Here is a 15,245-nt window from a genome sequence, read left to right on the forward strand (position 1 = left end):
GATTCAAGCACTCAAAATCTGAAGATTGTCACGTCCTCCCTAATGCAAAACTCTGATTGCCTTTACTTACTTAGAACCAGATAATTGGGAAGATTTGTTTAAAATGCTTCTAAACAGTCATCATGAGTGTACAATATAACTTACCATAGCATTTTTGTTTTCAGTCCCAATATTTTACATATATAAACCTGTGAAATTTACTCAAACCAAGACTGATTTCTCCCTCTTAAGTCCAAATAAAATTTTGCTCAGAAACTGGATTTTGTCCATCAAGAGTCAGCTATGTTCCTGGGCAAACGGTAATGCTCTGGCCTGACCCTTGTCTTCTTCTCCTGAGGGCTGGCATATTTCCACTTGGATGGAGACATTTTCAGCTTTTTTCTCTTCTTATCTGTACACCACACTTTTTCACAGTATTCTTCTACCCTCTGGAAGTTGCTGTAACCTATCAGTTGAAGAAATTCCTTGTACCATGGCTTTGAAGCCTGAGGTATACTGCTCTGCATTGGGCATGGCATTTTGTGAGGGATCTCCTCCTCATAGTCTTTATTGAACATTTCGTCTACACGTTCTTCCTCGACTATTTCCAGAGTGATTTTCCTGACAGTGTGAACAATGCTGTGCTCCACTGTCTGACAAAAATAAGTCCCTGCATCCAGTCGATACAGCTTCAGGAATAAAAGGCCAAGGTCCATTTTTATTATTCTATCGTCAGTCTTCACCTGAAAAAAAAAAAAAAAACCATAAAATGCAGTTATAGAGCACAGGCCTTTGCTATTGCATTAAACAATCGCAATTATTTCTGAACTATATTTTCATGACTGTAATATTAAATTTTGAGAGTAAGATTAGAGATCTACAATTTTTTAATTCACAGTGTTTTTGTATTAACAAAAATATTTACTTGAAGTGAAGAAGAGATTGAATTGTAAATGGAAACAATCCAAAGAAACTGGGAAGCATAGAAGAACATATAGTGGAGCAGACAAATCCATGTTTTAATTGCAGAGGGAAATAAGTTAGAAACATGAACATAATCTACTGGATGGAAGATAAAAGGGCATTTTCCAGGTGACCTGTAATAAGAATCCCTGTGAATTCTCTTATAGACTGGTATGTCTTTGAGGAGACATTCATAAATGTATTTGCATATCTAACTGCAGGACCAGTGTGATCTTAAAGCCTCATTTCTGAGTTGGCTGTTTGAGTTCTTCCTACAGCTCCACTACACTATTCACTATGAGACATTCACAGATGTTGGCAAGCAGGGAGCACTGAGCTGTCTAATCCAGCAGCAGGAGTGGCCAGGAAAATGGCATCCTCAGCTTTTCATTTAACAGCAATGTGATGAATTTAAGCAGATGTACTGAGTGATGAAGGGATCAAAAGCAGCCTTGAAGAGAAGAATTTGGAGGTACTGAGGGAATGAGGAACTGGATGAGAGCTGGCCACATCCACTTGTATAAAACCAACTGTATCCTGCGTTGTATAACAAGAAATGTGGCCAACAAGTCAAGGGAGGTGTTTCTCTCTCTCCACTCTGCTCTGGCAAGCCCCTACCTGGAGTGCTTTGTGGACTCGATATTTTCGGAGCTTGAGAAGAATTAGCTCTTCTCAAGGGAAACTTTTCAACAGTTTTCTTTTTCTCAAAAAATACCTTGTGTAAGCAATATTCCTTTCCCATAACAACAGGTATTGTTTTCTATTTCTGTTACTTAGCCAACGAAAAACTGTCAGTCCTATGGACCAATAATGTGCCTTCTTAGTGCAGCGTGTTATAACAGGGCTGAATAAATTGTAAATAAAGCCTTCTGATTTCTACTGCCTTCTGACTGGAGTCAAGCATCATTACTTCATGTCCCATTGTGACAATGCTGCATCCAGCTCTGGGATCCTCAGTACAAGGCAGACATGGACCTGTTAGAGTGGGACTGGAGGAGAGTCACAGAAATGAAGAGAGGAATGGGGCACATCTCCTATGAAGAAAGAGAGAGCTGGGGTTGCTCAGCCTAAAGGAGAGGAGGTTCCAGCAAGACCTTATTTTCACCTTTCAGTTCTGAAAGGGGGCATATAAGAAAGATGAGGACTTTTTTACCAGGCCCTATAGTTATGTATCTACACTGTAGTGTTAGCTACATTAATGGGTATCAGTGAGATATTGAGGAATAAATAGGATAGCATTTATGAAGCACTTTCATAATGGTAAAATACATGTAAAAGAGGCAGAGAAGGTAAGATACATGTCAAAGAGACAGAGAATCCACTCATTTGCAAAAAAATCTCTAATAAATGGATGAGGCAGTAAGAATTAATAGCAGTTAAGTTAGATTAATACTGGAAATAATACATACACATTTCAGCACTGCAAAAACATACCAAGTGATGGATTTTCCTTTATTTTGAGCTGCACTACGTCGAACATCTGCATTCAAGATGCTGAATGCAAACACCAAGTGAAATTCTCAGGTCTATTAATTCAAGAGACCAGATGAACATAGTGATTTTCTTGGACACCTATATACATCTCAGCAACTGGTGGCAGAAATTCAGTGAAGCTGTAATGTTCCTAACAATAGGCTCTTTTATTGAAAAAAGTTGGCCCATAAGAATATTTACCTCTTCTTTCTTAGCTTCATGTGCTCGCTGGACAAACCAGATTACTTTAGCTTGTAAGGTTCGAGGGGTGCACTCCAGAAGAGTGCTGTTGTACTCTATCCCATAAACAAGACGCTCCTCAGTCTTCTCCAGAACTTCACCTGGAAGGGAAATAAATGTTTCAAAGATGTGTTACTGCAAGTACTTGTTACGCTCCATGTTCAGGGTATATTTACTGTTAAGAGTAAAGCCTAATTTAGATCCAACCAGACAATGACTGAAAAGTAATGTCTAATGAAGATCTGACCTGCTAAATGAATTTTCCCATCATCCCAGGCTTTCACAGCATCTGACCAAATTGTGCTGTGACTCACCTAAGATTATAGAGAAACAGATCTCAGCCTTTCACACTGCTAATTGCTTGTGCCTTGTTCTTATGAATAGTAAATTTAATTTTCACTTTGTGAAACAGGAGGATTCAAAACATGTTTAAATACAATAAAATTTTCAAACTTTTAGGGATAATTACAGCATGTAAGTGTTTTCAGAATGATACTATAAATATTCTAACCAATATTATACATATCCATGCTATACATGTGTAAACTGAATGTACAGTTTGGGCCCAAGGGTGCTAATAAAAACAGGGTGAATGAATTAAATAAAAAAAATTATTCTGATTTTCAATCCAACAAAACATTTGGAGGAGGATAAACTAGTTGTTACACTGGATGAAACCAATTGCCTCATTAATGAAATCATCTTATTTCATAATAGTGAGAAAGATCCTTTGGCCCAAATAGCTTTATATCCTAAAAATATACACTGTTTTATATAATTTTGATTTCTCTGTTGTATTCAAACTTGTGGAATAATTAACACTTAATATTGAAACATACTTTTCCAAAACATACAATATCCTCCAATGGACTTCAATTTTAATGAAGCTTTCCCTGGTAAAATATATATATATATAAAATTCAAAGTAATGTTTATCTAGATATCATTATAGAAAAACCATTAATGTTTTATTTTCTTCTTTTACAAATGTATTGTGTATTGTCCTACAAACTACAGAGGATTTCCAGGCAATTGTTTTCTTTCTGTTTTGCTATTCCCAATACCCATGTTTGAAATCCTCACTTTCCAAGGTTTGGATAACAGCATTTGGATAACAGTACTCTATCCTTTTTTTATGAGAGAAGACTTGATCATAAACATTTTTATTCTGTCATGTTCAGGCACCGTCCATGCTTGTGATTAAATTCTAACTGTCCTGACTATTTCATACACGTTTCAGGATGCAGCTCCATTGTTTCTCATATCTGCCTCATCTTTCTGCCTTTTTTTTTTCTGTTGGAATCCATTGGGATGCATTCTCCACACCTTTAGTCTGAATATCAGTGCTGCAGGACCCCATGAACATTTTGGGATGCACCTGACCTGCCACGGAGACAGTCACCCTTAGACCTGGATGGCAGGGGCTCAGCCCCATGGCTCTTATAACGTTATAGGAACATGCCAGTGCAAAACAGCAGGTGAGATCATGGTCTGGCTCATGCTCTTGGCAAACTCTGTGCTGGCTGTTCCAGGCCTTTACAAGCAATTTGTAGGTGTGTGAATAGATTACCAATGAACTGCTGGCCAAAGCACTGCTGCGCCGCATTTCCGTGCCGGACATCTTGTCTGCGGAAACGTCTGGAGGGGAAAAAGTGGGATTATTTGAGAGAAAATGTTCAGCTTACATGTTGTTGGGTTTGTGCTGAACTAGCGTTCATTAAAAACTTAAGGAGTTAAACCTTGATTGCTAGCAATTTACCTCTGTTGTGAGAAGTACTAATTTATAAATCCATATTTTGTCTCTACTCAACCTACTGGGAGTCATGTGTCTGAAAAAAAGAAACACCTGTCTGGAGAAGAGGCACAATTATGTGTCCATTTTATATATAACTATACTGATGTTATAAATGCTGAAAGAAGATCCTTTAAACTGACTGAGTAACATTCAGTCATAGGGACCTTTAGCCTGACTTTGGGTTCTCTTTCTCTCTCTCTCTCCAGAAAGGAATGAAATTTTTCTTTTTTAATTTTGAACAGTTTCCCATGTGTGTGAATGGTACTTCTTTTATCCTTCACTCTCATGGTTTTTTTTTCACTTGAGAATCTCAACGTGTACAGGAAATACTTTATTTCACCTTTGTAACAGACAGTTACTGAGCTTACTTTTCTCAATAGGGAAAGAGACACATTCATAAATACCCATGCCTAGAAAGTGAACTGGTGGCAGAACTGTGGTCAGAACTTGTCAGCCCGGTTTTTGACCTGAAAATAATACAAGTGCTTTTGAAAAAAAAATCATCCTGACTTCTGAGGTTTGAGTTTTTTATTGCATTTACAGAAAAAAAAAATTAAAACCATGATTATACAGTGCACTCCCAGAACAACTGTGCTTTTGTATAGATTTTTTTTCTTTAAGTGTCTTGATAAATAAAATTAAGATTGTTTACTTGGGAGCTAAAAGAGCCTATTGGAATGCTGTATCTTGCTAGATTAGTATGTCCAACAACCTCAAGTTTATTTTTTCTAAGGATACCTTTGCTATATTTGCATAAAGAATAATTCTACACAGCTTTGCCAATGCCATACATAACAGATTAACAGAAGACATATGCAGTGCATCAAATCTACATACAGTAGGTATGTATACAGTAATTATGTTAGAATCAAACAAAGTCAGAGTTCTGTTATTCTTTGCATTTACTAGTGAAATAAGGTTATTCTTCAGTTTTATGTGAACCCAGAAGAAAAAAAATTAATTTGTTACAAATAGACTTTACTGAAACTATTTAGATTTATACCATCCAAAGGTTTTGTCCATGGATGTTACTCATTTCATTTTTAATCTGGCTGTAGATAGTCATTATTTTCTGAGTTCTTTCACCCTTTGATCCAGTGTTCTTGATGGACCAAGATCACAGCTTATACATCCACTGATGTTCAGAGAAGAACCAGAGATTTTCCATTTTCGTTCCAGAGGAATCTGGAAACTCAGTGGAGACTGCATTGGGCTTTTAGGGAGAAATGCTAAAAATACTTGCATCCTATTAAATAAAACAGAGATTCTGAGGTAGCAACTAGGCCTTATTCTGCCCTGGGTGTTGTCATTGCAATGTGTAGTGTCAGTGCTGATAAATGCTGTCACCAGCTTCGCAAGTCTGTATGTGTAGATTACTCAGAAGAGACATTCTCCTGCACAAATATGCATAAGCACTATAGGATATACATTAGCTTTAAAAAAACCACAAGACAATCCTGCTGCTGTCGGGTCCAACAGCCCTATCTAGCAGGAACAGGACAGGTAGCAGGCATGTTCTATTTACTCATCAGTTCCTAAAGATCACCGTAAAGCTAAAAAAACCTAGTTCTGTAAGACAGGGTTATTTCTCCAGTTGTCAGAATCATTAGAGGAAAAGAAGTGTTTGTTTGATGGAATTTTACTGTTGCGACTGTGAAGACTGGGGAGGATACAATTATCAGTGCCTTCACTCGTTATTTTCTCTAATAGAAGGAAAAAAATGGAGAAAGATGCTAAAAGGGAGGGAGATGCTGGGAGAAAAACTCATTTTACAAATACTGACAAAAGCCTGGCATTATTTTTTTTCATAGAAATTATTTTACTCAGAATTCTGTGAATAATAGAGTATCAGACAATTCCTGAGATAAATTACTGTAAGGAACAATTTTCAGTAATTAACAAATGTACTGAATGTAGGGAAGCATCTTTTGCAATCTATAATTTCTATATATTAAAATCTATTCATTTTTATTTCAGCCCTTAACTCTATGCTTTCAGGAACCTAGTAAAAATTATCTGCAAGAAAGCAATAGAGTCATAATCGTGATCTTTACCATCACCATAATTTTCACTTATCTTTATTATTTCCCAGGAATGTATGAGGCAAAATCAAAAAGTCTTGGGAAGAAAAGGCACCACTGCGGTTTGCATAAGTAAATCAGTAAACTGATGCTTGCTGGTGGAGGGGTGATGGAGAAAGAAGCCAGAGAGGGAGATGAGGCATGGGAGAGACTGTCAGCTTCTAAAAATTAGCTAAAGGATCACACTATGCCTACCCAAGTTCAAAGACATTTTTAAATTACCTCAGACTTTTTTCAGCCTGGATGGTGAGCTACTACAGCAAAGAATCTCACTTGCAGAATTTAGTGTATGTTTAGATAAAAATTGAACCTGCCTAAATCAGATTGCAGAGCTAATACAGAACTAAAGCATTTAAATCTTGGACCTCTGCTTTCTCAAGTGCACTTAATGAAATTTGAATGCAATAGAAATTCTTTCTGCCATCTGAGGCATTTGCAGTATTCAGGAGCCTTACACCTGTAATTACCACGGAATTGTGGTGTGCTGTGCTGCCAGCATCAAGATATGGGATTTTGGAATCAGTTTTTATTTTTCCTTAATTAAATCCCACGCTTAATTAGTTATCAGGGATATACATGTACAAGGAATTGTAGACTTTCACAATTTAAAAATTAGTACCAGATGCCAAGCATAGGAGTTTTGTATTTGTGCTTCATTTCTCTCTAAATCCATTACATGCCTTAGTTTACAGATTTTTATTTAATGTTTCTCTAAACATTTGTTGTACCTTGGAGGCACCAGGATCTAAAGCAGACAGCATTTGGATCAAAGTTGGGAGGACACATTGTACATCCCTGCCCCAATTCAACCCTTTGCCAGCAGGACTGGAAGCAAAGAGACGGCTCTGAGAAAAGGCCTTACTCACTAGCAGCATTGCTCTTACCAATCACAAGTCCACCTCAATGTACAGTATGAAGGCCACATTTGAGCAGAGACAGGTGATATTAAGGCCAGCTCAAGTGTGTTGCAATGTAAGGCACAACTCCATGACTCTGATGAAGGGACAGATATCAGGAACAGGAGAAACAAGCACTCTCTAATGTCCCTTGCACTCACATTACTTGTATTGCCATGTACAGCTTGAGCAGAAATCTGGAGACAAGGCCAGACTAAGACAGGAGTTTCCTGAGATGTGGCATTAATTCTGTCTGGAGTCCAACCAAGCCATGGCAGGGTTATCAACAAGTCAATGCCACTTGGTATCAGAAAACTCCACACTGTCTGCTGGGACCTGCCTTTTCCCATAGTACTCTACACTTGGTACCTGACAGGAAGCAACCTAAAACAACTTCTATACACATATCCCTAGTACCTCTCCCTGCCTCTCCTTGCGCCACACAAGTGTAAGGTCTTAAATTTGAAATGCTCTGAGCTTCAGCTGTGACCTGAAGTGAACAAAGCAAATGCCATTCATGCCTCTCAACATTGTTAGTCTTGCTGGCTGTTCCCCAAACTCTGATATGGAAAACAAGTTTTGCAGACTTCAAGAGCATTCAATTGAGTGCAAATCCCTTCTCCACTGCTACAGTGCTTATCTTAAGAGAAGGAGTGAGATAGCAGCAGTATTTTCTTCTTTTAGAGGCTGATCTGTTGGGGAAATAAGGCACAGGAAGGAGCCTGGGGTGCTGCTCATATCACTCCACCCTGGATAAATGTGTTTTCAGGGAACTTAAAGGCTGCTACTCTGGAAATTGTCTTAGGTGAGAAACATGTGCAACAGAGTCCAGGCCTCAGTGAGTTTCTCTCATCTTTTCTTAGACAAGAAGTAGCCTGCACAACATAAATGGTGATATTGCTAGCAAGATAAAAGGCTGCTGGGAAATTTTTAACCCCCTCTCTTCCTTCCCAAATGACTTTTACATCATTAGATGAGTAAGCCATATGCTTTATCATTATGATAATCCAATTTCTACTTATACTGTAGGACATTAATCTCTCTGGCCCACTATATAGCTGCTCATCTTTCTTAATCCAGGGCCTGAAAATTTTAACCAGACTCATCTCACTTTGAGCAGTCAACGAGAGCCCACTTCTTCCCTTCAGATCTATTCACAAAAGGCACAAGAAAACTATGCAGTTCTGCTTGTAAAAGCTGTGTAGGTTATCTTGCTTGGTTTGACCCATGCCTTAGTACAGTAGATCCAAGAGATTCTTAATTATGCTGAGTCACAGACTATGTTTCTCATTTGTAATTATAAATGTGCTTCATCCAAAAAGTGATGTTACTAAAGGTAACATGACTGTATTAATTATCTTTTATAAAAAATTATGGGAATGTCTGTTATGCCTGGCAGTAGTCAGTCTGCATTTGAGTGCATCCAGGTTCATGGGAAGATAACATATGCCAGATGAAAAATAAATAATTACAAAGCCACATATTCCTGATTTTTCTTAAGAAACAATAATCCATTTGGGATACTATGACTTGGTTTGGCCTTAACCACATGCACCATTTTTTAAAACTCTCTCTGGAATTTATTCAATTCTTTCTTATAGTCCTTGTATGTCTAATATAGATAAGCATATATTTTAAAATCAGTAATTGCAAAAAAAGCCACAGAAATTATTTGAATTATGCAATACCAAAATCTTGCTGATTAGGTAAGAAATTTCTCTGTCCAGGTGGCAAAGCTGACTAATTTTTGTGAAAAGATCTGGATTAAAACATGCATGTTCTAGATATTTGATCCATGTAGCTGAATTGCAGGACCTGCATTTGAGAGGGAAGGAAGGACAACAGGTCCAAGGGAAATCATTGAATGAAAGAGTGAATATCAAGAAACATGAACAAGAGAAGGGTGATACAGAGAAAGTCTCAAATTTAAATTGGAGGAAAATTTAAAGCACTCAGATCAGGTTTGTGCTTTGAACTGACGTCTAGAGTAACTTGCCTTTCAACCCACAGCAGAAAACCTAAACCAAACCTTAGCTTTTGCAGAAACTCTGGTTTCATTTTGGCTGGTAAAGGTATATGACTATTAACAAAGGTTCTTCTTTGCTTTATTTTAGAAATTCTGTTGTATATGTCATTGCAGTGTGATATACTCGCTATGTAATACTACCAAACTCAGTCTCTGATATTGCTAAGACTTGAGAAAGGAAATTAAGCAAATTAATGTTTAAGGAAATTAAGGTTTACAGTGTAATGCAAATAATGATGAAGTGACTTAGCTTTAGTCATAAAACTACTCCTGATACTGCAGTTTCTGCCATCCTGTGAGTTTGGTTCCTTGCAATCCCCTAAGGTTATGCTGAGGAATCAGCAGCCAACATCTCACAGTTCAGTCCTGTCTGAGGGGTGATACCGCACACTCTGTGCTGCAGTAGAAACTGTTGATGTAGATACTTTACTAAAAGTGTGTCAGAATAAGCAAGAGCTCTCACCTCTTTGCCTGCACTCCCGTGGGGAAGTAGCGGGAGCAGGAGATGCCGTCCCAGGCGCAGTAGGGATCCCGGGCCAGGCAGCAGTCGGCACAGGCTGCACCGTACATGTCACACTGGTGGAACTTCACCTGAGCTATCACTGACTCGGATCCCACGTACAGCTGTTGCTGAAAAAAAAAAATAAACCAGACAGGATTGCTACAATATCCACTTAAACGTCTCTGTCTCTTCCCAATGCAGTTATTGGAATTGTTGGATTGATCGTTGCTTGCTGGTTGTGCATCCAGCCTGTGACCTGAGGGAGGCAGACTTACTCTGCAGGAAAATATCTGATTACAGAGTAAACTCTCCTACTGAGGACAGAAACAGAAAGAAGGTAAAATGAACAAGTTTATTTGGGCATTTCCTCACTTCTGAAGTTTCAGCTTTGTGTTTGAATAGGCAAGGGTTCACATTTCTTTTTCTTCATCAAGACATTTTCCAATGCCTCTCTCTTTACACCTGTCTGTCATCTAACTGATCTCCAAAAAAAACTGAACTTAACATGAAAGACTTTAACAAAGAAGTTCAAATATGCAAGAGCTATAAGCAAACTCAGTTTTAAAATGTGAGTTTTCAAGTAAATTTAAGTCTTGATATGGCTACATAGAATATGGTCACATATTGTCACATTCACAGTAGTGCTGTGATTTGTATAATTAATCACTGATATACATATAAGATAGACAATAGAGATATAGATAGATAGATAGACAGATGTTTAATTGTTTTCCTGTTGCACTGAAGTCTTTCTTTACAAATTACTTCGTCACTATCTATTTCTTTAGTATTTATTTGTAGGGTTTGAGTGGGGGTTCTTTCAGCATTAACATTGATTGTCTGAATCTTTTGAGTTCACATAGATGTCCTTTTCAAATGAAATTACAGATAATCAATTTAATTTTTTTAAGTGCTAGCACAATAAATTCAGAATAGAAAAGCTTGAATTGAAAGAAATTTGAGAAAGTCTTGTTGTTGATGAATGTAAATTTTCTGAACACAGGAATATGCATTGCACACTGCAATAGAAACTGCTTATGCACAGCTCACATACACAGTTTTACCAGTCAGAAAAAGGATTCCTTTGCTGTGCTCCTCATCCTAATGCCCAAATTTAGTCCATAATTCCTATTATTCAACCAAGCTGTCAAAATCTGGTATTTTAAAATTACTTAAAGCTGGAAAATACTGACACCTCATGTAGTCTATCACAAAATATAAGTTCTAATCCAGATAGTCTGTTCTTGCTCCTTATTATGCCTCTTATATCTCTTTAGATCATAGAAATTTAACTTTCAGAGATGGCAGGGGAATAAACTAGGAGAGGCTGGTGACAGCAATGCTTGAAGAATTTTTCTGGTGAGATAAACCAGATGATAGTAGCAGGAACTCAATCTGCCAGCTGAAATGAAGAGAAAACCTAGGATACCTTTTTGAGGTGAATTCTTTGTCTGCAAGTGCTGCAGTGTGATTGTCCCAGAAGACACGAACAACACTTTCAATGAGACATATGAGATGAGATTTTCTCTTTTATCTTTTAGCAGGGGCAAAAACTTCTTTAAGTCTTGGTAAATCACAGGAGGGAAAAGAAGCATCTGATATCTGGCCAACTGAACATCAAAGAACATTCTTTTCCAGTCTCTACAGATAAAAAACTCAGCCCTGAAATATGATATTTTATTATACCATGACTTGGTGAAGACTGGTCAGTGTTACAAGGATATGGAGATACAAGTAGCAAGGAGGTCTCCACAGGCTCAGTAACTCCAAGTTCAAAAGACATCAGTGAAAATGCTTGAGGTACAAAATTTTTCACATCTGCTCAACTAAGTTATATTCTTGATAATTTTAAAGACAAAATTACTTGGTGTCAACTCTGTCCCCAACACATATTCCAATATACAATTGTCCTTGGTGTCAGAAAACTGTGTCCTATTTCAAGAATAAGTTTATCTACATTCAACAAGCTGATCTTGGTTTTTTAATCTGATATTGCTTTGCCATCAATGTTCAAGAATCCTTATACACACAGTAGGAAGTCACTTCACACAGTAAAAATATATATATGACTCTCCTGTTCTCTCTCAGTCTTCTCTTTGATCTCTTGAAAAATTAAAGCTACTTTTACTTCTCACAAGAAGTTCTTTCTTCAACTACTAGGTTGCTCTGCTGGCTTTTTTACAGTTCTCTCCAGCTTTTCCAGATATACCTTGAATTAGCAGTTAGCACATCTCTTGGGAGGTGAATACAATGGAGGAATGCTGCTTCAATATTTTTTATATCTCCTTTTTTACTTTTCCAACATAAGCCTATAACCATGACAATTCATTGAGAGTTAAAGGTAAGGCAAACATCTGAAAAGACACTGGGTTTTTCTCCAAATAATCATTTAGGTCAGTGCTAGACAATCTAGTCTCCAGCGCAGCTTTCACAGCTTGTGGGAAAAGATTGAGGCAGGAAATAATTCAAAATACTTAAACCCAAATCCTCCTCTGAATTACCATCACAGGACTTTGACTTTCTGCATTACCTACAGGAAGAATGCAAGTTGATTAGACACCAAGACTCAAATAACGCTTTGGGATGTGGTCACACCTCCTAACAACGTAGTTTTCAGTGTTTGTTACTCATGTTTCACTGTGTTTATGTGCACCTACATTGCACCGGATGTTTAACATCATTGTTGGACATGTTTAACATTAAGATATAACTACCCTCAGATGTTTATAATGGCTCCATGATGAGATGATATGATGCTATGATATGGATGAGAATCTGCCCACAAGAGTAATAAATTGGGTGTTTATATCAGCAGAAACTTTCAGAAACTCAAAAAGAATTCAGATCTAAACAGCCCTACAGGACAACTGAATATGTGGGAGAGCCAGCAAGGTTCTTTTTGCACTGATATCCCCATGGGGCTGAAGTCTGTCTGCATTTATCAACAAAGAATTTTTCTGTGAATTGCCATATCCACCAAACTAATCCCTACTGTGATTAGTATGACAGCAACTTATGAAACAGATTGGTTTTTACTTGCTTTGATATGCATGGTATTGTGAAATAAGGACATTTAATATAGAATTGAAAAACATAAATACATAAATAAAGGAACAGAGCATATAATCATAAGTTTGTATTACAGAGTAATTACATGTACCCCACCAGATCTCAATATACATGATGTACATCTGCCTATCTATCCATGCATCCTGCTCTGTGCAGTTTACAGCTGCATTACATTTGAGTCACAATCATCATATTTCAAACTTGCAAAATACTTACCCTTTTTGAAGAGATTTCCATAGAAATAATAGGAACTGGCATCTAAAAAAAATAGGAAATTTTTTTTTTGCTTAGAAAAAAGATCTTTTTGCTATGAAAATAAATCAGGTTAAATAGTATTGGTATTACTTATTACATTCAGATACTACATTCAGATACATTTGCTAGATATTTTGACTTTCTTTAAGAAATGTGAAAAATTGTGACTTTCAGAAGTATTGCTTTAAAACAGTTTATTTGACACTTAATTCAGGATTATCAGAGTTACAGGAACACTACAATTTCCCTGTCAAACATGACATTAGCTCTTGCCACCACTGAATGTCTTTTGTCCTGCTTGAGAGTGATAAGTGGAGTGTTCTTTATAACAAAACATTCATTGAAGATAAGACAGAAATAGCAGGAATTCCTTCTTTTCCCATTGTCCTCTCTGCCCTCTGCTCAGATTTCTTGAAGCAATACACAGTCCTTCATTGTTCTTTTGAGAACTAGCTTTATCAAGAACGGCAAATTCTGTGGTTTTTCTCTGGGCAAAAAGTCAATAGTTACACTGCCTAAATTCAGGCACTAGGTTTGAATGTCTAACTTTCGATATGAGATTTTCCTTATGGTTTGAAGCAGGTTAGCCTCCTGCTGTATTTGGCTAACATGACATGACGAGAATACTCACTGGGAGAACTTCATTATGTTACCTTTGTCACATGCCAAGCACTGAGCTTTAGTCACAGGTTATTCTTTAGGAGAATGGAGTTCTGCCTCACCAGGACCTGTGTTTGCCCACTGGAGAGTCAAGTTAACTCATTCACTCTTTCTGAGTGGACTTTTTCTCATTTAAGTTTCCAAGACTGGAGTAGGCACATTTTTATGTGCCCAGTCATACTTCGTTAATTACTTAATTGGATATGGGGGAATATTAAACAAAATGCGATAAGTTTCTAATTAAAAGTTGCACTGCAATGACCAAGCAATTAAAGAGAAAGGCAGTAATTGTGATTTGCTTCAACATGCTTTGGTGCTTGGGACATTAGAAAAACTTCATTTGAAAATGAAGGTTTCCTGTCATAAAATTACTAGATAATTAGAAAATGTCTTGCACCCAAGTATTACATATTTGACTATGCTCAGATTTTTTTTTGACATTTTAATTCTGCAGAAAATTCAAGACTTGTGTATATACTTCGTATACAGCACAGTTCACCTTGAATACTTGCAGCTCTTCAAGAATCACTTCTTCCATTGATTCCGTTTCTTGATTGTAAATTGTTATGACTTTCAGCACAATACCGTTATCTGGACACAAATTTAAAACAAAACAAAAGTAAATGTTATGATTGGTTGAAACATTTATATGGCCTTCAAATACCTGAAACGACTTCTTCAAATTGATAATGGACTGAAATTTATAAATATGAAAAGTTAGATGCCTTGTGCATCTGACTTGTGCATTAATGAGGATTCTTACTCTTAGAAAATGAAATATATGACAATTTGTCCCTGGCAAGTAAGAGTCAACTTAGACACTTGTAAGATACATAAATAATTGTTTATTTTTCAAACATTGGGACATAACCCATTGTGAATAGCAAAAGGATTACAGAGGGCAAGCACATTTCAGAAAAAGAAACGGGAGTAGGTGGAAGCCTAGTGCATTGAGGCAAGCAAGGGTAAAGTAGCTTTAATTACAGGATCTGAATGTTTACATTAGATAGGAAGCTACTAATATCCTTAATTGCTGACAGCAGCTCCATTCCCCCATGCAAAAGTACAAAAACCTTCAGGGCATCATTGTGTACAATTCTTACCCTTCTCTAAGGAAACACTGAACTTCTGTTGAGCTGAAGATGTTAGTCAAAGGGAGTTGAATCAAAGTATAAAGTGCACATTCAAAAAAACCAAGGCACATTAGACTTAGATTTATCAACCTCTCTGTCTCTGCAACTCTTGCAGGACAGTAAAACACACAAGTAACATCTGGTCTTCCATCACTTTGGTTTTGCCTTGCTGG

General features: G+C 37.2%; 1 protein-coding gene across 1 annotated transcript in view; it reads right to left on the reverse strand.

Annotated features, from left to right (window-relative positions):
- Positions 1-269: 269 nt before the first annotated feature.
- SEMA3E (semaphorin 3E) overlaps positions 270-15,245 on the reverse strand; it is a gene marked incomplete at its 3' end in the record, with an annotated part of 60,773 nt that continues 45,797 nt past the window's right edge. The window contains exons 11-16 of the mRNA XM_083859719.1: positions 14,439-14,530; positions 13,241-13,282; positions 9,917-10,083; positions 4,226-4,293; positions 2,617-2,756; positions 270-722 (exon numbers count right to left, since the gene is read on the reverse strand). Coding sequence (XP_083715845.1) covers positions 270-722; positions 2,617-2,756; positions 4,226-4,293; positions 9,917-10,083; positions 13,241-13,282; positions 14,439-14,530 — 962 coding nt within the window. The remainder of the gene's footprint in view (positions 723-2,616; positions 2,757-4,225; positions 4,294-9,916; positions 10,084-13,240; positions 13,283-14,438; positions 14,531-15,245) is intronic.

The sequence above is a fragment of the Zosterops lateralis genome (assembly GCF_965231275.1).
Source record: "Zosterops lateralis genome assembly, chromosome: 4".
Taxonomy (NCBI): Eukaryota; Metazoa; Chordata; class Aves; order Passeriformes; family Zosteropidae; genus Zosterops; species Zosterops lateralis.